General features: G+C 46.3%; 1 protein-coding gene and 2 long non-coding RNA genes across 8 annotated transcripts in view; 2 read left to right on the top strand and 1 right to left on the bottom strand.

The window, feature by feature from the left end:
- The window catches only part of GALNT17 (polypeptide N-acetylgalactosaminyltransferase 17), a 447671-nt gene that overhangs the window by 271346 nt on the left and 149010 nt on the right, over positions 1-27315 (bottom strand). Inside the window, exon 2 of the mRNA XM_047089314.1 lies at positions 13452-13635. Within this exon, the coding sequence (XP_046945270.1) occupies positions 13452-13635 (184 nt within the window). The remainder of the gene's footprint in view (positions 1-13451; positions 13636-27315) is intronic.
- On the top strand, positions 15463-23427 carry LOC124519217 (uncharacterized). Of its 6 annotated transcripts, none has more exons than XR_006964060.1 (6): positions 15463-15562; positions 19656-20348; positions 20706-20844; positions 21005-21047; positions 22034-22659; positions 23386-23421. It is a non-coding gene; the product is annotated as an uncharacterized LOC124519217 (long non-coding RNA). The 6 variants fall into 6 exon arrangements; XR_006964057.1 differs by having other exon boundaries at positions 19656-20454; XR_006964059.1 differs by having other exon boundaries at positions 19656-20844; positions 22034-22140; positions 22362-22659.
- Positions 23440-24736, top strand: LOC124519219 (uncharacterized). The gene is made up of 2 exons (XR_006964061.1): positions 23440-24254; positions 24385-24736. It is a non-coding gene; the product is annotated as an uncharacterized LOC124519219 (long non-coding RNA).

Here is a 27315-nt window from a genome sequence, read left to right as displayed (position 1 = left end):
CAATAACCCTGGCCGTTGTAAACACGCCACAGAGCGGATGCATTTGCATAGACAGGACGAGGTTCACGTTGGGTTTCTCTCTGCAGATTTCAAGTTCCCCGTGCAAGCAACTGGAACTGGTCCAGGAAGCTCTCTGGAACCGAAATGGAAGGGAATCTTTCCCGCAACCTCGCTTTAATGCATTTAGATGAGAATCCTCTCAGGTTCAAAAGAAAGATTAAATTAACTTTGCCAATTCATAAATTTTTGGGCAGCCAGGCTGGCACTGCCTCGAGAAGTGGAGTCCTTTCTTAAAAATTAGCTAAATCTTTGACCCCCGTGCTTACGATGCCCTTGGTAGCACAAACAGCATCTCAGCTGTGAATCTGTCTCTACGTTTGAAACACTCTGGAGGGTTCTCCACCGTTTCACGGGGGTATAATAAAGTACAAAAAGGAAGATCATTCAAAATGAGGTTGATTTCTTTTTTTTTTTTTTAATACTTAGTGTTTATTTATTTTTGAGAGAGAGACAGAGCGTGAGCAGGGGAGGGGCAGAGAAAGAAGGAGACACAGAATCCAAAGCAAGCTCCAGGCTCTGAGCTGTCGGCACAGAGCCCGATGCGGGGCTTGAACTCATGAACAGCGAGATCATGACCTGAGCGGAAGTCAGACACTTAACTGACTGTGCCACCCAGATGCCCCAAAATGAGGTTGATTTCTATTCAGTTTCATTTATCAAATGGATGCTCTGGAGGACATGGGATGGGAGGGAACAGGGGTAGGAGGGAAGGTAAACCAATAACGAAGGATGAGAACTTCCCCAAGCGTGCAAAGTCCTGCCCTGCCCTGCCCTGCCCTGCCCCTCGTTTTCTCTTCCACCAACTTTCTCCCATCTCAGAAAATGGTGGGGTCCCAAGACGCTCAAAGTTTTAAAAATAAGAATCACGCAGGTGAAATCATACAGGTGAATCAGCTTGTGAGGATGAAGATTTATAGCTCCCCATTCTAGGGGGCTAACTGGGAGGCGAATCTAACTAGCAGGGCCAAAAACTTGACACGGTTTTTTTTTTAATTAATTTATTTTGAGAGAGAGAGAGAGAGAGAGAGAGAGAGAGTGCAAGCAGTGGAGGGGCAGAGAGAGAGGGAGAGAATCCCCAGCAAGCTCCCGAGGTCACCGCAGAGCCCGATGCGGGGCTCGATCCCACAAAACTATGAGATCATGACCTGAGCCGAAATCGAGAGTCAGACGCTTAACGGACTGAGCTGCTCAGGCACCCCAAGACTTCACAGTTTTAACCCGCAGCCCTGGCAAGTCAAATGCAAGGGCCACCCTTCCAGAAACATGATAAGCCTGCTGAGTATCAATCTGATGAGATACTGGGGTAAGTGGGAAGCTTCAACAAAAACCACAGAAAACAATACTGATGCTTGGCCTCACTCCCCGAGATTGTGAGTCGATCGCTGTCGGGGAGAGTATCGGCATCCCAATGGGGAAAGTTCCCCAGGTGATTTCAATGCCTGGTCAAGACCGAGAACTGCCATGTTGGGAGAATCCATGCCTTTAGACAAGCAGGGATGTGAGCCCTAGAGCTTCCACTTTTCACACTTTTACCCAAAGAACATTCCAGAAGACCCCTGTCTGAATAATCACATTTATTCCAAGATTCCACGGTTGCAAAAAAAGGCAGGAAATAATGATGAAAATTGGGCCATCTGCCTCTTGACTGTAACGGTCGGGGATTTTAAGGCAGGAGCATCTGACTGAGGCAACAAAGGGTTCTCTTTGTGCTGTGCGGACCCCAGACCAGCCTGAAAGATGAGGCAGAACCTCCTTTGCCCTCCCCGCAGCTGCCCCAGGCCAACGGCCAGCCTCAGAGGCCGGGTCAGGCTCCACATTGGAGCGGCTGCACAGAAAGTCTCAAAACTCAAAACTTCACTGAGAACACGAGGCCACAGCGGAACAACATCCAATCTCTTAAAACTCTCTTACCCTCTCAGAGGTTCTCCATGTAAGGAATTAATTCATCGAGAGTGGCCAAGACTTCAGACCAAGGACTCCGTTGAGCCCAGCAACCTACTTCTTTTGCAAGCTCCGAAGAACTTCCTTTGAGAACCATTCTGGGCTTTTCAACATTCAGCCCTTCACACGGAAAAAAAAAAATATTTTAACATGTGGTGAAAGAAATCATTTCAATTTTTGCAAAGGTAAAGAACACAGATTACAACTGATCCTTGAACTGTCTGAATTGGACTCAAGCAGGGTTTGAATTGCGTGAATGCCTCATTCGCGGATTTTTGGCAGAACAGTCCCGTAAATGTGTTTTCTCTTCTTGATGGTTTTCTTAATCGCATCTCCTTTTAGCTCTAGTTTACTTTATGGTAGGAAGGCAACGTATAATGCATGTGACATATACAATATGTGTTAATCAACCGTTTCTGTTACGAGTTAGGCTTCTGGTCGGCAGTAGGTTATTCGTAGTTAAGATTTTAGGGAGCCAAATGTTATAGGCAGATTGTCGCCTCCTAACCCCCACGTCATTCAAGGGCTGACTGTAAACTGTCTTTTTTAGTCAGATTGCTGTCGATGATGGCAAAGCAGGGGCAGGCGGCGGCTGATAGCATCCCGCCACCTTCTGCTATGCGTCCTATGCCCTCAGAACACCCAACTGACCTTCCTTCATACGGAGGCTATGGTAGATCCCAAAGCTGGGCCTTCTGAGTCAGCTGGGAAGATCCTGGGGAAGTCCTTCCCAGGAGTTCATCCCAGTCTGGCATCTGTCTCAGGCTGGGTCCCCTGGATTTTTGTGCCGACTTGACGACGAGAAAATACTCGTTACGCTAGATTTGAGTTTTCCAAATTAGAGACATACAGCTGTGCCCTACTCTTCAGGTAGATATTTTCCTAACGATTCTGTCATTACACGCAAGGTGTCTTAAGGATAAGGGGTATGTACGATGAAGGATCTTTAAGATGTAACGACAGCTAATATTTATGGATCAGGTATCATTCGTATACGAGAAAAGGCTCAGACGGTGGCCTGGTAGATCAGTCTATGGAGCTCCCAAGAAATAATCGATTTACTCCCCACAACAATTCCATGAAGTAAACACCATCACATCACCACCTTACATATGAGGAAACTGAGGCACTGAAAGGTTCAATAACTTGCCCACAGGCACAGAGCTAGGAAGAGGCAAAGCTAGGCTTGGAACTCAGACAGATTTCCAAGTCCATGCTCTTGACCTCTATAAAAACTCTCGGATCTAGGTTTTGAAGTGATGTAGACACGCTCTTCAGACCCAAGGAACCCACAAAAGTGGGATCGACGTTCACCCACAAATACTTTGGGAATGATGGGACATTAAACCAAGGGCACCGCGCCGTTTGCATATTCCCATCACTGTGGGTGAGGACCAGTTCTAGCCAAAGAAGTTCCTTCCTCTAGAGGAAATCAACTCTATGGTAAGACACTCCCTAAACTTATAAATATCGCACTCTTCATTTTTTCTGAGTTTTGCCCCCCAAAATACTGTATCCCTTAAAGAGAGTTTCAATTATACCACACCACATACGAGGGGGCCTTATGTGCACCACTTAATCAAATTCAAAATGCAGTTTTGTGGTGGAGGAATTTTGTTACAGTTGGAAGGGGTAAAAGGGACGAAGAGAAGCAAACGAAGGAAGTAGACGCACGCGGACACACACACACACACACACACACACACACACACGCACACCTCTCCAAAGAAACTGTCCTGTTCCTCGGACTCAGAATCTCTCTTCCTTCTGACGGTGCCAGCGTGGACTAGAAGGTTCAGGGCACGGCCTGAAGAGGAACCTTGGTGTGCGGGCAAGTGCACAGGCCTCGAAGATGCACACAGAGCTGCGTGTGACTCCAGGCTCCAGCACTTACGGGCTGTGCGACCTCGGGCAGGTTGCTCAACCTCTCCTAACCTCCTTCAACTCATTTATAAAACAGAGAGGGGAACAGCTCCTTCAGAGAGCAGTTAAATTTAAACAAGATCAATAAAACATGCAGCACAGTGACAAAACATAAAAGGCAGTCAATAAAAGGGAATAATTATCGTGGTTAGTGATTCAGAGACACTCCTAAGCATGCACCGATTTATAACGTCGACCAGCAAGTATTTATGGGACAGTTACCCTCTGTGCCCACATCTGTGAAAGACAAAGTGTAACACAGGACTCTTGACCTTCTTTAAGGTGCGTTCGCTCTACTAGAAAACCAACCTACGAGACACGGGATATTGATCATTGGAGAAACGATTTGGAAAAAAAAAAAAAAAAAGCCCAGTCACCGATTCAATAATCAGATGCTTCGTTTTCACAGGGGGCAGAGAACTCGAGTCGGGTAATTATAACACCGTCACGTGCATACACACACAGACTCTGCCCCCAATAATACCCACTGGACTCGGATGCTTCTCAAATCTCCATGGTCAGCCCGGATGTCATTCCTGACCTCCATACCCACACGTGCAGCTGTCCTCTGGATATGACACGAAGACGGTCCACAGACATCCCACGGCCAGGTGTGTCCAATGCGGGGACATCGTTGGAATGTAACCGGTTAGAATTTGTGGCAATAAAGGAAAGAGGGGGCTTTCTAAGTGAAGCAAAATGAATTCCAAAGAAACCTGGCATGTGGATTTATAAGCAGGAGGCCAAAGGAGAAATTGAAGATAACAGCAGTAGAAACTGCCCATAAATTACCGACACGATCTGGGAGGAGGAGGCCAGCCATAAAAAGTGTGCAAGGATCTCAGCGGTGGCTTTCGTAAGCACAGACGGATTTCTGTGCTGCTGGGTGGTACCTCCCCCCTATTAGCAGATAATCAGGCAAGCAGATCCTTAATACGCCACATGCTACGATACAGAACGGGAGATCTCCGCAAGGGACAGGAGTGGGGTTTTTAAAGCCTTAGCTGGCTTCTGGTGTCACCAAATGTCACCGCCTCGCGCGCACACACGTTGTCACGTGATGAACAAAGCCGGCACATTCGTCTCGTGGTTGCCTCGAGAAACCCCCCCCCCCCGAAGGGAAAACGCGGACAAACAAAACTACCGTCTTTGATGCAAAACACGAGCCTTTGCAGGGCTCTCTCACGGTTAACGAAATCACTTCACGCGGTCTCCCAAGCTAGAAACTTCTGACTGTGCCCACTTCATCCATATCCAATTAATGGCCTCATCTGACCGATTCCCAGAAAGTTTTTCTCGAATCTGCCCGCCCGCGCCATCCCTGCCTAGTTCTTGGTTTGCTACAGAGAAACCATTTCCATAAAAATAGTATGATAATAATAAAACTCTATTATTAGAGGGACAATATCCTCCCCATTGGATAAGGCCTAGCACTCGGTTGGCACTCCACAAATGGGTGGATGGAGAAAAGACTAAATATATTCAGCCAACCTGCTACCAGCCCCCATCTGCTGCAACCTATCCTACGCATTCCTGCCAGAGTTAATCATTATCAAATAAAAAAAAAAGGGATTGTACCAAGAGTACCATCTTGCCTCACGCCCTTCGTCGGCATCCACTGACCATGATAAAGTCCCTGCTGGAACCCAGGCTGGCACATAAGTGCCACAATCTGGCCACCTGCCTCCCCTCCCACTTCTCTTTCCGCAATTCACTCTCGAAACTCTGTTCCAGCCCAAAGCGGATGTGCTGTTCCCCGCACCAAGAACTTGCCCAGTCCTCTGGCCCAGGCTGTTTTCTCTTAAATGCCCTGCCTTCTCTTTGGAGGAAAAACTCCCCTCTGGCCAGTATGACCAAGGCTACCTTTGCACTGCTCTCTGACTCCTGTGAACATCCATCTGCCTCCCCACGCTCTTGGATTTCCGAGAGAGCCTGGCTCCTCTCCGTGCTGCCAGCACAGTGCCCGGCAGATTGACTGGAGACTTCCATCAAAAGCCATTTTGGGGGCGCCTGGGTGGCTCCGTCAGTTAAGCATCTGACTTCAGCTCAGGTCATGATCTCGCGGTTCATGAGTTCGAGCCCGCATTGGGCTCTGTGCTGACAGCTCGGAGCCTGGAGCCTGCTTTGGATTCTGTGTCTCCGCCTCTCTCGGCCCCTCCCCCACTCATGCTACTGTCTCTCTCTCTCGCTCAGAAATAAACATTAAAAATTGTTTAAAAAGCATTTTTAATAGCTTTTTTGAAAGAAGAAAGAAAAAAAAAAACCATGAGGCCAAAGGAACAGTGTACAACTTAGAAAAGAAGCCCACATATATGAAACATACAAACTGCATTAAACATAGCACCTCCAAACAAGAGTGATTTACAAGTTTTTTGGCAAAAGCTGCTTTGAAAAGAAACGGACAGCCATTTTGCACAAAAGATACATACCTGGTACCATATTCTCAAATAAACCCTAGGTGGATAAAAGAGCTAAACAGAAGAGTCACGGAAAAGCAACATGAACAGAATAGAATATTTATTAAGTGTTTCCGAGGGATGGTATCTTTCTCGGCTTCAAAGCAGTGAAGAAATGAAATTGGCAAGATTGACAGTTTGGGATTCGTACAGATTTAAACTATCTGTCCGGTGGAAGAAAGAAAAAAAACCACACAGAATTGAAACGAAACGGAAAACAACATTTTGGAAGCCATTTGCGTGCAACAGAAACAAATGGTTAATCCCACCACTATCTAAAACTTCCTTCACATTTATGAGAAAAACAAATTTCTTAAACATGGCATGAGAATAAAACAGTAAGAATTAAAGCAACATAAGCTTCTGTACAAAATTTCAGTTGAAACCAGCTGATTTAAATCCCCCACACTTGGGAGGACTTCACAAAAAGGATCTTGCCCATCAGGGGATACTTTCTCCTGGGCTCGGACTGCATGGGAGGAAGGAAACTACCCCGGCCCCAGACACCTGCCTCCCCTCCACTGACCATGATAAAGTCCCCGCTGGAACCCAGGCGGGCACTTAAGTCCCTCACAATCTGGCCACCTGCCTCCCCTCCAATTTCTCTTTCCGCAGTTCACTCTCGAAGCTCTGTTCCAGCCCAAAGTGGATGTGCTGTTCCCCACACCCTCAAATCCAAGAACTTGCCCAGTCCTCTGGCCCAGGCTGTCTTCTCTTAAATGCCCTGCGGCACCCCCAGGGCTCAGATGTCAGAGCTTCTACAGGTAAATCCTTTGCCGCTCTTGGATGGCAACGGTTAATCCACAATTTAGCAAAGGTTAAGTTGGTAACTTTTGCCGTGGAACCCAGAATTTATTTGCAGTGGTACCTCTGGTTTCCCTGTAGGGCCCATGAGCAATCCCTCAAGTTCATCCCCCATTCCACCTTCCAATTCGGCTTCCAGATAGCTGCCAGAACAATCTAAAAAAAGGCAAATGTGGTCACGTCACCGAACCTCTCTCTTCCTTTCTTCTCCCATACTTTCGCCCTGCCTAGCCTGCGCTCAATGTTTTCCTGGTGTAGATTACACTGAATGCTTCGTTAAACTTTCATTTTATGAAAATCAAACCTATACAGTCCCGTCTCCTTTCTGTAATCTCCATGTACCTAAACAACAATGATGACACTACTATTTCTTCATGTTTAAATTTTATATCTTTTCAATTGATTTTCTGTTTCTGCGGATGGAGACTGAATGGCCTGATACACCCCACGCCTCCACACACATTTTGCCCCCCTCCTTCTCCTAACACAGCTATACCATAATTTGCGGGTAAGTAAATATCCAGTGTTTACATTTGCGTGACTACATTGTCCCCAGCTGAGCCAGAGTGTATATGCAATTAAAGTTCCTTTCTTAAGACACTCTTGCTCCCCCCGCCGCATGGCTAACAACTGCTTTGCTTTGTCAGAAGTTTGGTTTTTTTTGCCTTCTGTTTCTATCACTAATTCAGTCCCAAACTTTTGAAAAGAATGGTTAAAAAAAAATCTTGCGAAGACAAGAAATACAAAAATAAACACGTGGGACTACATCAAACTAAAAAGCTTCTGCTCAGCAAAAACCAAAACAAAACAAAGCAAAACACCACCCACAAAATGAAAAGGCAGCCTATTAAATGGGAGAAGATATTTGCAAATCATATATCTGAGAAGGGATTAATATTGAAATGTACTACAACTCAATAGCACAAAAACCCATAAACGATCCAATCAGAAAATGGGCAGAAAAGCTGAACAGACATTGTTCCCAAGAAGGCATACAGGGGGCCGAAAGGCACATGGAAAGATGCTCCCCATCACTCATCATAAAGGAAATGCAAATCCAAACCGCAAGATAATACCTCACACGTGGCTAATATCAAAAAGACAAGAATAAGTTTTGGCAAGAATGTGGAGAAAAGGGAATCCCTATGCACCGTTGGCAGGAACGTAAATTGGTGGAAAAGAGCACGGAGGTTCCTCAAAAAAATAAAGAATAGAACTACCATAAGACCCAGCAAATCCACTTTTGGATATTTATCCGAAAAAAGAAATGAAAACACGAATTCAAAAAGATGCCTTCACCTCCATGTTCCCTGCAGTATTATTTACAGAAGTCAAGATACAGAAGCACTGTAAGCATCCATCAGTGGATGAATGGATAAAGAAAATGTCTCTCTCTCTCTCTCTCTCACACACACACACACACACACACGACTACTATTCAGCCATGAAAAAGAATGAAATCTTGCCATTTGTGACAACATGGGTGGACCTGGAGGGCACATTAGGCTAAGTGAAATAATTTGGAGGAAGACAAGCACTGGGTGATTTCACATATATGTGGAATCTGAAAACAAGCTCATCGACAGAAGAGCCTGGTAGTTGCCAGAGGCAGGGGGGTGGGTGAAAGGAGTCAAAAGGAAGAAACTGCCAGTAATAAAGTAAGTCCTGGGGATGTAATGTACGGCGTGGTGACTACAGTTAGTAATAGTGTATTCACAACCTGTTACCGATGTGCAGACGTTAACTACATTGGTCAGACTTGCCGCGGTCTATTCACAATGTACACACGCGTCATTATGCTGCACACCTGAAACTAATATAATGTATGTCAATTGCCTCAACAACAATAGCAATAATAATAATTATTATTATTCTTCTTAATGTAGTCAAAAACATTAGGTAATCAAATAATTCTGTCCCCTGGCCTCCCTTGGAGACATACCTCCTACAGCCCTCCATCCTCCTGTTCCGACGTGGAACGCCTGCTCTCTTGGCCGGCTACACAGCTGTCACCCTGAAATGTGACTCTGGAACATTCCTTCATCGGCTTCCCGGGATCTGCCTTTAGTACCCTCCTGTCTCTTCAATACTATCACCACTCTCTTTCTCACTTTACTCCCTTGTTTTACTGGAGCATATCCTTGAGAAGCTTGCTGAAAACAGATGCAGGGAAGGGGGCAATTGCGGAGACGCTACAGAAATGCAATACATTTACTCTGGGCTCCCTCTTGGCACAAAGAATTCAACGGAATTTGAGGTCGAAAGCAGTGTTTTCAACTCCTCTCCTAGAGTTCAGCGTTGCTACTGTGCAATCCAATACCAACGATTTATTTGATCCACATTTGCTCTTTGAAAGCTTTTAGGACTCTCTCCTCCTCCAAGCTGTTCTGAAATTTTACATTTACATATTTTTTTAATTTGAAGATCTCACTGGCTTTATTAAATGATTCATTCATGAATCAGGCAGCATCCCAGCTAGAAAACAGAGGGGTGATCTAAGAAGTTGTGCAAAAACATTCACATGCCATGATGTGGGTTTAATTTTTCTTTTCAGTGATTCCACAGACATGGGGCGGGACCTTCTAACCTGAAAGCTTATGAACTACAGTCCTGGAAAATTATGCTACATCATTAATCTGACCATTTTCTTCTGTTTTTTTTAATGTTTATGTTTGAGAGAGAGAGAGAGAGAGAGAGGGAGAGAAGAGCATGAGTGGGGGGAAGGGCAGAGAGAGAGGGAGACACAGAATTCCAAGCAGGCTCCAGGCTCTGAGCTGTCAGCATGGGGCCTGATGCGGGGGGCTCGAACTCATGAACTGTGAGATCATGACCTGAGCTGAAGTCAGATGCTTCACTGACTGAGCCACCCAGGTATCCTTAATCTGACCATTGTCTTCTGTTTTCTCTGTTCTCTTTCCAATATTCCTATTATTTAATGTCTAACCGGCTGGTCTGCCAGAAGTTTCTCTCAATGCTCTCTTCCACTCTTTTAGTGAATTATTTATTTCCACCTCATTTTTAACTTCCCAGGCTTCTCTGTTATTCTCCAATTATTACTTTACCATAGCACTAGGTCTTGTTCCGTGAATAAAACAAGACATTCCATGATTTGAGCCACCAATTCGAGTTTTCCAGTTTATAGTCTCTTCCTCTTCCAGATGCCTTTTCTATTGTTGTTGCTGTTGTTAAGGCCTTTTGTAATGGAGACTCTCCAGAGACGTCCAGGGATCCTGGCTCTCCTTTCTTATTTCAGACTAAGACAGCTATGTGTAGACAAATGGAGCTTTACAACAGGCACGCCTTACTACTAAGTGAGCTGAACTCTGGGGCGCCTGGGTGGCTCAGTCGGTTCAAGTGCCTTACGTCAGGTCAGCTCATGATCTCACGGTTCCTGGGTTCGAGCCCCATATCGGGCTCTGTGCTGACAGCTCAGAGCCTGGAGCCTGCTTCACATTCTGTGTCTCTCTCTCTCTCTCTCTCTCTCTCTCTGCCCCTCCCCTGCTTGTGCTCTGTGTCTCTCTTTCTCAAAAATAAATAAACATTAAATATTTTTTTTTAAAAATTGAGCTGAACTCAGAAACTTGGGGAGGGGAGCCAACTATCATATCAGTCAGCCTGTTTCTTAGCCTGGTTTCCTGAGAATAGATGCTTCAAACTGTACTCATTTACAGGGGTGTGAAAGTCTGCGGGGGGCAATTAATGATGCTGAGGGTGTCCCTAAATGGTACGTGGCCCTATCCTCTGTCCTAGCCTATATCTTATGAGTTCAAGCCCAGAGTTCACCTTTTCTGGAGAGTAGATCTCCCATATTCTTCCAGGCAGGGAAGGGCAGAACCTGGCTGTGTGGTGTGGGGGAAAGAATCTGGGGATACAGCTTCAATCCCCGTTTTCCAATCTACCTCCCAGCCATCAGAAGTACCCAGGGCCTCCAAAGCCTGAGTCTCTGGGGTTCTGAGATGTGACTGGGCTGCATTCTTCACCTCTTCCCACCCCACCGCACCATATGCAGGAGGTGGGGTCCCAGCCTCATCCAGTTTTCTGTCAGTGACCACTCACCCCTCCTCTTTCGATCTTCCAAAATTGTGTAGGTGTTTCTTCCTTGACGTCATCCCTTAACGTGCTCTGTTGTCCCTTGTAGATTACCATCCTCTCCAGTTCTTTCCGATCATCTTAGTAAATAAAGTTCCAGGAGGGGCCAGATGCAGGTCATATGTTCAAAACACCATGCTAAGTTAACAGAGCGCGACTGAGCTACGCGTCCCCCCCCCCCCCCGAGCTCGCCATGTTTTTCTTTGTGCCCCCAACTCTGCTGTTGTTCCGGTGCCTGGTCCATCCGTATCTTTCTCCCTTTGACCCTTCATGGGGTGAAAGGGTTGAGATGAAGTTCAGGCATCACGCTGTGTACGTCACTGGCTTGACACACACCACACAGACCACAATGTGCCAAATCAATCTGCCTACAAGTTTGCCTCCATCCCCAGAGAAGAAGTAAGTCGGCAAGGACTGTGTCTTTGCCGATATTCCGTCTCTAATATGGGGAAAACCATCTGGCACATAATAGGTGCTCACTAATACCTGTTCAACTGACCCACTTCCAGCAAGCTCCACGTTGGAAACATTTTCATTTCCAAAGGAGTGAAAAAAAAAAAACAAACCCACATTGCTCTGTTTATTTGCCAACATCCAAATAAGAAAGGCTAATCAGAGAGCACCAGGAAATGAAAACAGCCAGATGTGTTTGAGAGCAAAAGTCCAGGAACACAAAATAGCTTCCAACAGGGGTGATGTATGTTTTCTTAGCGATTCAAAATGAATATATGTTTATTAGGCAGAGAGAGAGAGATTTAACAGGTTTCTCGGCTAATGCTGCAATTTTAAATCCATTTAAGATAATTTTCTTTATCTTGAATCTATTTCTCTCAGTAACCAGGATACTTAACTGATTTGTACAAAATCCATTTGAAAAAGGAATAATCTACTCTAAGCAAGGACACACTCTAAATGGGAAAAAGGAGACACTACAAATCTAACAGAAAACAAAGAACCCGTTAAGCCAACGTGGACGCCTGCCTAGAAAATAGGTTTTCCTCCAGCATCTTGATTCTATGACCAACCCCTCTTCTCCATTTCCCAAGGAGAAAACAAATGATTCCTGAATCTGAGCCCGCAGAACAAAGGCCTTTCAAGAGACAATCAAGATGCAAACCACTTGTTTAAAAGGTAAGACTCAATCAAACAGTAGAAGTTGAAACAATCATGGAACATACTTTCTCACCCATCAGCTTGGCAAAGCGTCTTTGAAAGGCGAGTACCCAGTCTGGGAAGGGACGGGTACTATTCCAACTGGAGTGAGGATTGCCATAAACTTTCTAGAGGACAAGATCCCAAAATGTATCACCAGTCTCCAAACGTAGTCCTATGATATGCTACAAGGATTATACTTTTAAGAAGTGTGGATTGAGAAAATAAATACCAAATCACGACACATAAAGATTTGAGTGCGTAGACATCCATCAAATTGTTATTTATGAAACTGGTATTTATGGAAAACTGACAATAAGCCAAATTTCCGAAAATGGAAATAACGATGATCATAATGAAGCATAATTAATAACATCAGAGAGTGCTCATGAAATAATATTGAGTGAAAAAAGGACACAAACAATATATCACATAATCATAAATCTGTATAGAAGGCGGACTCAAAGGCAATATACTAACATTTGACAAATTGCAGTCTCTAGGTAGAAATCATGGCGATTTTTGTTTTTTACTTAAAACTGAAGGTTTTGAGGTTGAGGACCTTCCTATACGTTTCTCGGTTCCTTTTATAAAAATTTAAATACTTTATTGGGGGCACCCGGGTGGCTCAGTTGGTTAAGCATCTGACTTCAACTCAGGTCACGATCTTGAGGTTCACGAGATCATCGGGCCCTCTGCTGTCAGCGCGGAGCTCGCTTTGGATCCTCTGTCCCCCGCCCCCACCCCCTCCCACCTGTCCTCACTCTCTCTCTCTCAAAAATAAACATTAAAAAAAAAAAAACAAGTAAGCAAACAATAATTATAAATTATTTTTAAAAATGTAAATACTTTATTTAGATCATATTTCATGGTCAACAGTACTTGGTCTGTTGACTGTGAAGGAGACTGAGTGAGATCAAAGCTCCTCTGCTAGTTACAAACAACATGAGAACATGTCACAGACTCGGGTCTACACCCAACCCTGTGACGTGGCAAGTCGCTCTGAATGACCCAACCAGAACTTACTTGGTGGGACGATAATCCGGAATGGAACGATCCAGTGAAATTTTTTCACTGAGGTAGGAATTGTAGCCATACTTCTCATGGGGTCCCTTGGCTTTTTCTTCTTCGGCCGGGGAAAGGGTAGCGGGAAGGCCCCCTTTGCCCCGTCCACCATAACCTTCGATGAGCCCAAGGGATTTGGATAAGCCTAGAAAAAGGAGGGAAAAAGAATTATTTGAAAACCACCACATCAGGACACGTCACTCAAACTGAGCTATGGCTTTGATGGAAATTCTACCGTTACCTGTCACAGAGAAATTTACGTCCCCAATTTATCAATCCAGGACTGTGCCCTGAACGCATTCATATTGAGAGGAAGTTCAAGGCAACTGGGAGTTCTGGGGTTGAGTCTAATTCCCAAGAAGAAGCCTCTCCCTCCTTTGGGGAACAGACTGGATGGAGGTCTACAAAAGGGAAGAGATCATCTAAACTGGGAGCAACGCAGACCGAGAAGGACACACACAATGGGACAGAACTGAGGCTCAGCCAGGCCGGCTTTCCTTTCTCCGTGGGGCAATTACAAGCCTCCATATTCCACGAGATACGCGTACAACACGGAATGAGAACAGCCAGTAACAGGGAACGGCCAACCCCGCAGGTGTTTTTGCTTCATTTGAACAGAGAATGACACACAGATTGATTTCATCATGAGTTTAAAGTGTGTAACAACCTGACACAGTTCTTTACCTAATGGTTTTATTTAAATTTCATCTAAATGGCAAAAGGAAATACAGAATGTTTGAGAACAAATCATAGACAGAAAAACCCCATAAGGGTGATAACTGTGCCAAGCAGAGTAGGAGGCCTCTGTAACAAGCCTCACTGAGCAATTGGAAGTTCCCAGAATGGTGGCAGCTTTATACCTACTGTTCCATTATACGATAAACAGCTTGATGGGCAATTTCGAAATCCAAGAGTTACGGGAGGTTTTACTTCAGGCCTAGAAAACTTTTGTTGTTAAGGGCTCTCATTCCCTTTTGCCATTTCAAATATTCAAGCCACTCAGCATACACTCAGGCATGCTCGCGGGCATGCGTGCGCGCACACACACACACACACACACACACACACACCACTTTATCCGTAAGAATCCCATTGCTGCCTCTGGCAGGAAGAGCACAGAGGAGAGATGTCAACCGTGCCCTCAGCTTTCATGATGGGCGGCCCATAAAGCTGAGGAGGATTTGAACCTCCCAGGAAGGCATCCCCAGACCAGTCAAAGGCCAACAAATCTGCTCCGGTCACAGAACGGGGCTCCGTCGCGTAATGGCAAGACTTTCCTGCTTCTCTGAAAACAGAAATGTATTTTCTGTTGAGATCAAGATCAAAAAGCAGAGGTCGAGCAAGCATCTCAGACGTGGTCGCAGGTGAACATCATTTTTCTACCTGAGAATCCTTTCCACTGTCCGCTATGACCTCCAGGCACCCTGACATCTTTCCTGCCTGCCAACATCCCAACAGAGGGGCCATCAACAGAGAACGAGATCATTCCAACACTTCCCAAGGACTTCCCGATCTTTGAATTCTCATTCCACCCACCATCTGTGTGCCACTAACGTTCCAATAACCTCACCTTCACAATGTTCGAAAATCTCTAAGAATGCTTCCCAGGTCAAGTACGAACACCTGTGCTGGGTTTAAAACTCACTCATCGTAGAACATTCCTAGTAGGGACGTGAGGTGGCACAGCTACTTTGGAAACCGGTTGGGCAGTTCTTCAAAACGCTAAAGCATCGTTTGACCACGTGACCCAGCAATTCCTGGGTACGGACCGAAGAAAAATGGAAAGATCTGCCCACGCAAAAACTTGAACGGAAATGTTCATAGGGGCATTATTCCCCTATGTCTGTCCCCATGTCTATCGACTGATGCATGAACACCCAAAATGCAGAACCACACCATGAGATACTATTAAGCAATAAAAAAGGAAGGAAATAGCGATGCACACTACAACACGGATGAACTTTGAAAACATTATGCCAAGTAAACAACGCTGGTCAGGAACGACCTATGTAGGTATGATTCTGTTCATATGAAATGTACAGAACAGGCAAATCCCCAGAGACAGAAAGTAGGTAAGTATCTGTTTCAGGCTGAGGGCGTTGTGGTAGGCAACGGGGAGTGACTGCTAAGGTACGTGGGCTGTCTTTTTGGGTGGGGATGATGTTCTGGAGTTAGATTGTGGTGATATTTGTGTACCCTTAAGAATATACTAGAAGCCACAAAACTGTACCCCTTTAAGTGGATGAAGGATATGGTATGCGAAAAATATCTCAATAAAGCTGTAAGAGAAAACCCACTCTGTGATAGGCAATTCTGTTTCCAACAAGATGGAAGGCTAAAACAACATGAAAAGTCTTCTGTAATATACCTAGAAATGCCGAATAAAACCCTTTTAAGAATATTTTAGATGTGGGGCGCCTGGGTGGCTCTGTCGGTCAGGCATCCAACTTCAGCTCAGGTCATGATCTCACGATTCACGAGTTCGAGCCCCGCGTTGGGCTCTGTGCTGACAGCTCGGAACCTGGAGCCTGCTTCGGAGTCTGTGTCTCCCTCTCTCTCTGCCCCTCCCCCGCTCACACTCTGTCTCTGTCTCTCTCAAAAAGAAATAAAACGTGAAAACAAAATTTAAAGAATATTGTAGATGCATCACTGAGCTTGCAGGAAAGAAAAGCGAACTCCCGGAGGTAAGTCACAATCAGAGCTGAGGCTGTACCTGCTGAGATCGAGAGAAGGATGGACTGCTCACTAACTAAAGATGTCTTGTAGAGCTCTAACCCGCACGGGATATGAGACCTTTTGTACGCCTTAAACGTTTCATCATTTTTAACTATGGAGGTGCTGGGTTGAGTAGTGGACCCCTGAACTGTGAATATGACTTTATTTGGAAATAGGGACACTGCATGTGTCAACACACTAAGACCCCTGGTATCCTCAAGAGAAGAGAGATACGGAGGTACAGACACAGAGGGAAGAAGGCCATCTGACAAAAGATGCAGATATTGGAGGATGCAAATGTAAGCCACGGAATGTCAAGGATTGCTAGCAACTCCCAGAAGCTAGGAAGAAGCAAAGAAGGATTCAGAGGGCTGGCCAACACCTTGATATCAAACTTCTAGCCTCCAAGAGTATGAGAGAGAAAATTTCTGTGGTTTTTAGGCCACCGAGATTGCAGTCACTTGTTATAGCAACGTCACGAAACTAATGCAATGAATATCAAAAAACAACCGGGGACACCTGGGTGGTTCAGTCGGTTGAGCGTCCGACTTCAGCTCAGGTCACGATCTCGCGGTTCTTGAGTTTGAGCCCTGTGTCAGCTCTGTGCTGACAGCTCAGAGCCCGGAGCCTGCTTCGGATTCTGTGTCTCCCTCTCTCTCTCTCTGCTCCTTCCCCACTCACGCTCTGTTTGTCTCTCTCAAAAATAAATAAACATTAAAAAATATTTTTAAAAACTTGTAGGATAGTGCTAAAGCAATACTTGGAAAGAACTACATAACCTTAAATGCATATATTGGGGGGGGTAGACTGATAATTAATGTGGTAAGCATCTAACCTGAGGAGTTAGGAAAATAGAGGCAACCCAAAGAAAGCAATAATAAACAAAAGAACAGAAATAAATGACTGCACGCACACAAAAGAAAGACAGCAAGGAAGGAAGGAAAAAGTGGAAGGGAGGCATGGAGAGAGGAAAGGAGGGAAAGAGGAAGGAAGGCAGAAAGGGAAGAGGGGGAGAGAGTGGCAGAGGGAGGGGAAAGGGAAAAACTAAAAGAAAAGAAAAGGTGGGGAGAGTAACTTCAGCAAGACTAGATCAGGATAGATAATGGATGGATGGATCGATCGATTGATCAATCACTCAGTCAACTGAGAGATAGATAGATGGATAGATAGATAGATAGATAGACGGATGGATGGATGGATGGATGGACGGATAGATAGATAGATGCATAGATGGATGGATGGATAAACGGATGGATAGATAGATAGATAGATAGATAGAAGGCACATGTACCCTTCACAGAAGATTTATCTATTCATCACAGTAGACACAGAGCCTAGAGTCACTTTTAGGGGCCCAGGAAAATGTTTAAATTTCTTTTAAAATCAAAACAACATAGTCATAAAATAGAATTTCTGATACCATCTGTAATGGAGGAAGAAACTCACGAAGGCCAAAGCACCTAGAGCCCACAAAAGTCATTTTGTGGCCTTTATTCACTTGAGGTTAGATTCTTATCTATAAGTGACGGGGCCTAAAGCATAGAAAAGCAAAGTAACAAGACTAAGGCATAACTTACAAACTTCTCCTAGAAGGTGGATCGCACAAGGACAGACCCCAGTCACGAGCAGTAGGGGCAGCTACCATGGACAGAGGGGCATTTTCCGCGTGCTGGGCACTCTGCTAAGTGCTTTTACATGTACTGTACCACAATCTCTAGACAACTGCATGAGGAAGGTATTATTTAGATCTCTGTTTGACAAAGGAGGTCACTGAGTCTGAGAATGTAGGAACTTTGTCAAAGTTCCATAGTTGGTAATGGAAGGCAGACTGGGCTTCTGGATACAGTTAGAGATCCAAAGGAAGGCAAAACCCGGCCTCTGCGACAAAGAAGGAGACCAGTTCCAAGGCTCTTGCAGCAGCAGACAAGAGACGCCGGGGACCTCGTTTTACGGCAGTGGTGACAGCGATCAAAAGGAGAGGAAGGATTTGGGAGATATTTAAGAGATCCCATCACAGGGCAGGAGACAGCAAGTGTTAGCGCCGGAAAGCGTGGGAAGGAGTGAGTGAGCCCGGCTTCCGGTGCAGGAACCGGGCGGTAACACCACTCACAAAGATGAGCCCCGTACTGCGCTTGTGGTCTCTGGGGCACCCGAGGGACATCCAGATAGACTCAGATGTCCCGTGTGGAGCTGAAACATAGGACCAGGGAAGTTCAGGTGGCAGACAAACCCAAGATATGAACCTGGAAGCCGCCAGCATGATAGGACCCACAGCCGCGACAGAGGGCAGGGGGGGAAAGGCTGGGGGCAGCTATCAAGCAGCAAGAAGGAGAAAGACAGATGATGCTCAGGAACTTCACGATATCTAGAGGAGGAATTGCATCCTTCAAAACTTCTATCTTCACCACTCTATATGCTCCCTCACTGAAGGTACACTCCAAGTTCAAGACTTCAAGGAACCCAGACTTAATGGAATGGAGAAAGATCCCAGCGCGAACCACGTCGTTAAGCTGCTTGCTTGTGTCCATAGATCCATTCGACCACCCTCCCTCCACCTATTAATGATCACTGCTTTGACTTTAATATTTGCAATGGTTTTACATCCACTTCTGCATTAACCAGGCAAGGTTGGTGTTACCAGGATCCCTTGACAGGTGAAGAAATGGAATATCTGAAGGATTAATTATTTGACCTTCCAAAAGTAATGGAGCCTCCAACACACACACACGAATGTTCCATCCAGGAAATTCTTCGGGAAGAAACAACCCACCACGGGAAAGCATGATGGTGACAAAGTAATGGCAGGAACTCATTAAAAGGAATACCGTACAGCTATGAAAATGCACGGATAAATAGATGAATCTCAGACACTCAGTGAAAAGCAAGTGAAAAGCAAACATGAAAAATGCCTATGGGGGCTCCTGGGTGGCCACGTCAGTTGAGCGTCCGACAGCAGCTTGGGTCACTGGTCTCACGGTTCGTGAGTTTGAGCCCCCGCATCGGCTCTGCGCTCACAGAGAGGAGCCTGCTTCGGATCCTCTGTCTCCCTCTCTCTCTGCCCCTCCTAACCATGCTCTCTCTCTCTCTCAGAAGTAAATAAATGTTAGAAAAAATGAGAATTAAAAATAAATTTTAAAAACGCATAGAATTCCAAGGTTTCCAAAGCTAATCAAAACACAGTTCGAAGCTGTAAACTTATTTCGTGCAACTAGAAACAACCGCAAAAAAGAGACGGGGTCCTCACTGGGTAACGCACACAAAGGGCCTCAGAGGGCCTGGTAATCCCCCACTGGGAAGCGACATTACAGAATTATTACCTGACGTATACGTGATGTATATAACGGATGATGTCATGCATAATAAAAAAGATGATGAAGGGACTACTGACAAGAGAGGGTTTTTTTTCCTCCTTTTGCCCATTCACCCTGGATTTTCCCTTCTTCTCACTAGGCCACCAGCTCGGCCTTTCATGGCTTTTCCTGCCAGCACGGAGCCCAAGGGTCAAGGAGGGAGATGACTGGAATGGGGCACGACTGACCTTCAATCTAACCGAGCAGCTTCAATGGAAAACATCTGATTCTTCCTCTTACGTCATCCGGGTGGTTTGGTTAGCGCATCTTTTTCTTCCCCTGATGATAAAGCATTTCTTTTGTCCATTAAATGCCACCTCCGAGCTAAAATGCATCCCAGCTGTGTTTGCCCCGCATCGTACATGGCCAGCCTTTCCCAAACAGGCCGAAGGGCCAGGGAAGGAATTCATTTTTGAAATGGCATAGGAATTAAGACTAGGAATGCATGTTAATCCCACCAAGAACACAAAGGGAACGACACTTCCCGGTGAAGTCTTTTCTCCCCCCTTTCTGTGGCTTTATTTCTTCCATTGTGAAAGGCACCCACTTAGCAGCCTCAAAAAAGATCATTTTTCACGGTGCAGTGTGACAACTACGAATTATATATTTTGTGGTCCGTGCGCTCCCATTTTCCCCCCAATTTAATCTGCCAGAAAGGTTCAACAAAGCAGCAAAAATCTTCACTGGCATTTTCACGTGCCTACTTAGCAGGCCCCGGAACGCAGTGGCAAAGATAAATAAGAATTCAAGATCACCGACAAGGCTCGAGTCGGTCCTCACTTAGCCAGGAAAGGTGAGCACTGGAGCAAGGAGGGATGACTCCGTGCATCTGGGAACCTTCTCTTCTGAAAGTGCCTTTGCGATCTGGCCAGAAACAGTTACGGCCGCCGCCGACCACAGTGAGTTTTGTAGGCACGGAAGTTCCGATGAGCAAAGGGAAGAAGAAGAAAAGAGGGACAGAGGGGTGGGAATAGAGTCGCTGCCTGGCACTCGGCCTGGGAAGACTCATCATTCCCTCCTCCGGGCCCTGCCTTCTGAGTTATTTCAGCTGAAGTCTGCAGAGTCAAGCTAAAGATAAAGGGAGGAAGAGCCAGTTGAGGTCAACCATCCCCCAGCACTTCTACCAAATAATCTTCACGTTTCTCTCCAGATCCACCATCCACCCTCTTTCCCTGCTTCCTATCCCGGGAGACAGACCGACAGAGACAGCATCAGGGATTCCCCCGCCCTATGGCTTTGGGATGAAGTCCACCAACAGACACGATGGATGGAAAGAGAGAGAGGTTGGGGTACGTACTCCCCAGCTCCCTCCCGACGGGACAGTGGTTGGATAGAGGCTGCTTTCTCTATGCCGCTGTTGCTACAGGGCAGCCCTGTCCTAGGGTTACCCCCGGGGTTATAGCTAACCCTGTGTTCTGCGAACCGCTCCCTCCTCTCCCCCCGCTGCAGGGTTTGGCAGGCCAACAGCTTTCTCTTCTGTGGCGATCCCTAGGTGAGTCAGCATCCCTTGTCAATCTTGTGGATCTCTGAAACTTGGTAAATATTTTGCTAAACTCTCTTCAATCCCCTCTTCTGGGTGTGCCATCCGTTTGCTGCTGGGATACGGACAGATAGAGCCTCCCACCTATCCCCGGGGGGTGGCATCTCCCGCGGTGCCACATCTTGGCACTCCCCTGAAGGGCAGGGATGTAGTCACCCCAGTGCCTGACAACCGGGGAGGTCCTAAAAACTGTCGAGTATACGGATGAGTAGGGAAAGATCTGGAGATTCAACTCAGAGCCATTTGTGATAAAGTGAATAGTTGATGTCAAGAAAGAACATAACTACGTGTCCACGAGATAACATCTACTAAGAGAAGAACAATTAAAGCTACTTATTACAGGGGCGCCTGGGTGGCTCAGTCGGTTAAGCATCCGACTCCGGCTCAGGTCTTGATCTCGCGGTCCGTGGGTTCGAGCCCCGCGTTGAGCTCTGTGCTGACAGCTCAGAGTCTGGAGCCTGCTTCGGACTCTGTGTCCCCCGCTCTCTCTGCCCCTCCCCTGCTCACGCTCTCTTTCTCTCAAGAATAAATAAACATTAAAAAATTAAAAACAAAAAAAGAGAGTCCACGCTGATGAATGTCACAGGGAAGTCGAGCCTGAGAAAGGCCATTGGGTTGGCCGTGGAAAAGGCCCTGGTGCCCTTGAAGACTGGCACGTCCGGGAAGTAGGCACCTCCAGGGCAGAGAAGAAAGGGGGCAGGAGGCAATTTCCCTCCTCAGTCGGGACCCCTGAGCTGGAGCCATGTGGAGAGTCACGAGCCATGAGCTCCCGGTGTTTCGCATTCTAGCGATAACCCACTAGAATATATCATGTAAAAAGAATGATATTCATTAAAACGACAAATATGACCATACATCTGGAAATAGCTGTAACCAATAGGGAGAAAATTATAAAATTCTAATAAAGGGAATAAAACGAGACATATCTAACTTGGCAGAGAGATGTGCTTTTGAATTAGAAGGTGAGATGCCGTGAAGACATAAATTTCTCCCCTTTAATGTAGAGGGAACAGAAACTCCAAAATTACCCCAGCAGAACACAGAGGTAAGAAAACTTAGATTTTTTTTCTGTTTTAAGAAGAAAAGTGGGAGGGGTGGCCCTATCCAATATTAAGTTAGCAAATAAAAGCAGTAAGAATTCAAGTGGCAGGGTCACCAGGAGGAAATTCTACATATCCACTGGGAAGCGAGCCTGTAAATATTGGCTAGTCATCCCATCTTCCAAACATTAAGCCATAAAAATAACCCCGACTTTTGAAATTTGAGAAATTCCCTTCTAGTGCACTTGGGTCAACACCTAACTTGTGGATGACAGAGAAGCCCTGCCCATCTCGCACGGAGCCCGGGGATCCGGAGTTGCAGAGACCCGACGACCGCTCGGAAAAACTCAATCGCTCGGCCCACGTCCATCTTCGGTTAGGCCCAAGCCACAAAGGCTCCATGGTGGCAGCAAAAATAAAGAGCCACGGCTGTAAATCGAGTCCGAGCCGCCTTCCTACCTCTCCCCGTACGACGGAGGACATAATTTTCTCCAGGGTTACAGCTTAAACTCACGAGTTTACAGGTAACCAGCATTATTCTTCCAGAAGTAGGGATACGGCACTCACAACAGACACACAAACTCCAGGACGGATGGAGTCTGCAGCGAAATATGGTCTGGTGCCTTGTCAACTCGTAAAGCTCCCCAACATCCACGGCACGTGTGTGCCCGTTCACGCACACACACACGCCAGCCAACGGTGCCACGCGGCCCAGTTGGGTGAGCGCGTGCGAGGGGGGGGTCTCTGCAGAGGCTCGGCGCCTCCTGAAGGTCACGGAGCCTCAGGGAGCTCCTCTGCGATGCTACGGCATTTGGAAGTTGTAAACCTTACAATCGGGACGTTGCAGCCATAAACTTCACAGTAAGCAATAATTCCAGGCATATTCCCGGCCAACTTCTCAACAGGGACCACCCCTCAGAAATGCATGAAGAGGGGGCCACGGAGGGGCTTAAAACACGCGGAAAATCTCTAATAATTAAGACAGCGAGACAATGGAACAAGAAATGATAGGCCCATGAGTGGAATGGAAAAGCTAGCCTGGAAACATTGTCAAAAGAGAGAGAGAGGAGAGTACCATCTGGGACACAAATATTAGTGATAACTACTCAAACTGACAAATGTCCTTTAGATGCAAAGCACTATACTGTACTAAGCATTTCAATTATCAGTATACAATACTTATGTGAAACAAATATGCTAATCGTATCTGTGTTATATATTTATAGAAATTTTTTTTTTCTTTTTTTAAGTAGGCTTCACGTCCAGAATGGAGCCCAACGTGGGGCTTGAACTCACTACCATGCGATCAAGACATGAGCCGAGATCAAGAGTCGGACGCTGAACTGACTGAGCCACCCAGGCGCCCCATCGCATACGCATGTTATTTCTAATTCGTTACTCCAACGACTCTCGGGACTCACTCTTGCGTATCTCTTGACCCTGCTCCTCCTCTGCATCCCTGGATTCAAGCCCAAGTCCTCGAGTTATTGCAGTCAACTCCTAACCCAGTCCTCAGAGGGAGACTAAGCCAGGGTGTGAGGCACACCAAGCTGATCACTGCCTGCTTAAAATTCATCAGTGCGTTCCTGCTGCTACAGGAAAAATCCAAACTCTCCATGTAATATACAAAGCCGCTCATTAGCTGACTCCCTGCCCAGCCTCGTCCTCCACCCTTCCCCCTGCCTCATAGTTTCTTCTGAGCTATCCCACACTCTGCTGACGCCTCTAAAAAGTCACTGCCCCTCCGTGCCTCCGCCAATCATCCTCGCGACTCGACACAAACCTGCAGACCCTTTCTGAACACCGCCCTGGCCAGAGAGTCAGATGCCGCCTCTTGGTGGAAATCTCAACCAGAGCACGGCTCCTATCATATCATATATGCCCTTGACGGCTCAGTCACACTTCCTGGGAACAGGAAGACCTCTCTGTGTCTTACACACGCCCTGGCACATAGGAAGCGCTTCGTACATGTTGCACACGTGAACGAATAGCTGAGTGAGCCAAGCCACTGAACGCGTGAATAAGTGAACGAGTGCATTATGAGCTGCGCTGGCCAAATATATTACCACGTATGTTCCAGTGCTGACACAGACATCTCCTGGAGACGTGTCAGAAACTGGTAAGCCCTGCTTCACCAACTCCTATCAAATCATTATAAAATCCCCAGCTCATTTATTAGCGTGATGATCTTGACATTTGTTGACATCTGCATTATAATGATTTTGACATTTTCTGTCCCGTATCCTCAGTGCTTCTCAGACATGATGTCCGAAGGTTCTGTGAGTCTTGATATCTTGAACGAACTCACAGAGTTCAACCGTGTCAGCTGCTTCTTGGCAGAAGAGAACGGAATAAATCGTTCCTCTATCTAACGGCAAGAGTGCCCCCGGGATCCGACACAGAATCCTGAGTTGGAAGGAAGGAAAATTCAGCTGCTTCTCCACACCACCATCCAGCGCGGGACTTCCAGACAGATGGCCACCCAGTTTCTGCTATAGTCCTCTAGAAACAAAGAACTCTCACCGCCTTGCAGGGCAGGGCATTCCTGGTTTATCTGTCATGCAAATAAGTACGCTTTCTTGTTATTTTCAGATATTTCAAGACATTATCATGACCTGTCTTCGTATTCTCTTTTTTTCCAAGCTAAACATACCCACTCCTCAGTCATGTGATAGAACCATGGTTTCCAATTTTCCATGATGTCTTAGCCTGCTCAGGTCGCTATAACAAAATACCATACATCGAGAGGCTTAGACCACAGACATTTGTTTCTTAGATTTGGAGGCTGGGAAGTCCAAAAGTAAGGTGCTGGTTCTTTGGTTCTTGGTGAGGGCTCTCTTCTCAGCTTGCAGACAACCGCCTGACTGCTGTGTCCTCACGTAGCAGAACAAGAGCAAGCTCTGGTGTCTTCTTCTCCTCTTAAGGGTACCAGTGCCATCACGGGGACACCGCTCCCATAACCTCCTCTAAACCTAACTACCTCCCGAAGGCCTCACCTCCTAATACTATCACATTGAGGGTTGGGGCAGTAACATCTGAATTTGGCAGAAGGGGATACATACATCCACTCCATCACCCATGGTCGTCCGCCGTTGGATTCTATCCTAGAAGACAGAATGATGACTAATAGGTCTTTGGATGTGGCTCCCCCCGGGAGCCCAGAATACTAGAAGTACATTTTTGCCCATTAACCAAACTGTTCATGCAGCATTTGCAATTCCAAGAGATATGAATCATTGTTATGTGCTTGAAGTGCCTTTGGAACAAACTGTCCATAAATTTTCAAACTGCAGTTTTATACAAAATGACATATCGTACATGTATTATGAACTTTATACTCCCTGGAATCTTTTCTACAAAGATTATTTAATTTGATCCTCAGAAGAGCCCTATCCACATTCCGCAGAAAGGAAAAGGGAGGCCCAGTCAGGATTACGAAGGCCCCTCAGACCACAGAGGACAGTCAGACATGCCTTAAGGAAATGCACTCTCAGATTTCGTGCTTGATAAAGAGGACCAAAAGGGCCTGAATCTCCCTCTTCGTGCCGAGCAGACATTGGCACAAACATCCCCCTGTGCGTGGAGGTGATGAGCACACGCCTCCGGGCTGGCCCAGGCTCTAGCTGATGCATATGTCTGAGCGTGTAGATGAAAAAAACTATTTCTAATAAAATAAAGAAGCGACGCACTTGGCAATCATCGAGATTGCTTAGAGCAGACGGATGAGAGACGCTGGCTGCACGGGTTAGTTGCGTCACTTAGCCTCGCATCACTCATAAAAACTACACAAGGGGGAAAAAAGGCTGACCTAGGGCTGGGTGGGAAATATGCTGAATTGGAGAAAGTCCCCCGCCGTGACCTACAAAATTCGCTGGCGTCAAATGCATGCAAGACATTGCCGACCGTGCCATTTGCCACATTCGTCTGGCACCTGCCGGTCCTAAGAGGTTTCAGAGCAAACTCCCACTCCTCCCTTCTCATGCCCTGAACCCTCCTCCTAGGGTTCTATTCCTAATGAGAGGGGTTAAAAAGGGAGGGGGAGAAGGCAGTGAACTAACCTTCACCAAATTCTGTAAAAAGCATATACGTTTTCAATACCATACGTAGACATCCACAGATTTTTGAGTGACGACGGTGGCCACGTCATAAGGGTAAATTACGAAATCAGAAAAGGGATGAGGAAGAGAAGACAACATAAAAGTGAACCCCTTTAGGGAAGTGTTGCTATCTCCTTCGCTCCTAAAAATCATCAGCATCACCCTCCTTTAATGTGCGCGCGTCTGCAAACACACACACACGCACACACACAACACCGCCGCCACAATCATCATCCAATCACCATCACCACTGCTACCATGACCATCCCTGCTTCTAGGAACTAGAAATCATAAAACACCCATTCTCAAAGAGCTACTCAGAAGCACCACAAGTTTAAAAATGAACAGCCAGGTCCTCGTTTCCTCATAAAGAGACCCTGTTGGCTAAAGATCCCATTGACTGATAAGGACATTTCCCCTCTAAATGCTTCTCCAACGTGCTACATTAGATTTCTGTTCAGGAAATACATACTTTCTGCCCCCCACCTCCCTGGGAAGAGTACACATCCCCACCCCACTAATGTTGGGCCTGACCATTTTGCTGGGCAAAGGCTACTTCCCCTTCCTTAATTCTGGGCTTGGCCACGAAGCTTGGGTCAACGAGGTACTAGAGGACGTGACCCGAGAAGAAGCTTGAAATGTGCTCGCGCTTGGCGGCTTTCACCTCTTCACCTGGTTTCAACATGACAACGGGCTTTGGGTGGCCCATTGGTCCAAGGAGGATGAGACGCACACGGAACAGCTGGGTGCCATCTGTAGCTAAAAAGCAAGCCCGGCCAAACTCAGGCTAGATTCGCCTATCTGAAGACACAGGAGAGAAAGAAAGACTCCAGGAAGAGCTCACTTACATTTTTTACCTGAGCAACAAAGAATTTTGGACGCTGGTGCCGTTCAGTAAGATGGAAAACGGGGGGAGGAAAAGATTTTGGATACGAGTGGGCGTGACACAGAGACAAGCATTCCGTTGGGACACACTGCGTTGGAGATGCCCACGAGACGTCCAAATGGAGATGTCAAGCATATAGGGGATGAGGTCAGCTTTAGAGATACAAAATTAGCATTGACCCAAGTGTCCGAAGGGAA

The sequence above is a fragment of the Lynx rufus genome, unplaced genomic scaffold, assembly GCF_022079265.1.
Source record: "Lynx rufus isolate CCGP_SWC_20201006 ecotype Redwood Valley unplaced genomic scaffold, mLynRuf1.p SCAF_27, whole genome shotgun sequence".
Lineage (NCBI taxonomy): Eukaryota > Metazoa > Chordata > Mammalia > Carnivora > Felidae > Lynx > Lynx rufus.
The sequence above is the reverse complement of the archived record's forward strand: the minus strand, read 5'-3'. Positions and strand labels throughout refer to the sequence as shown.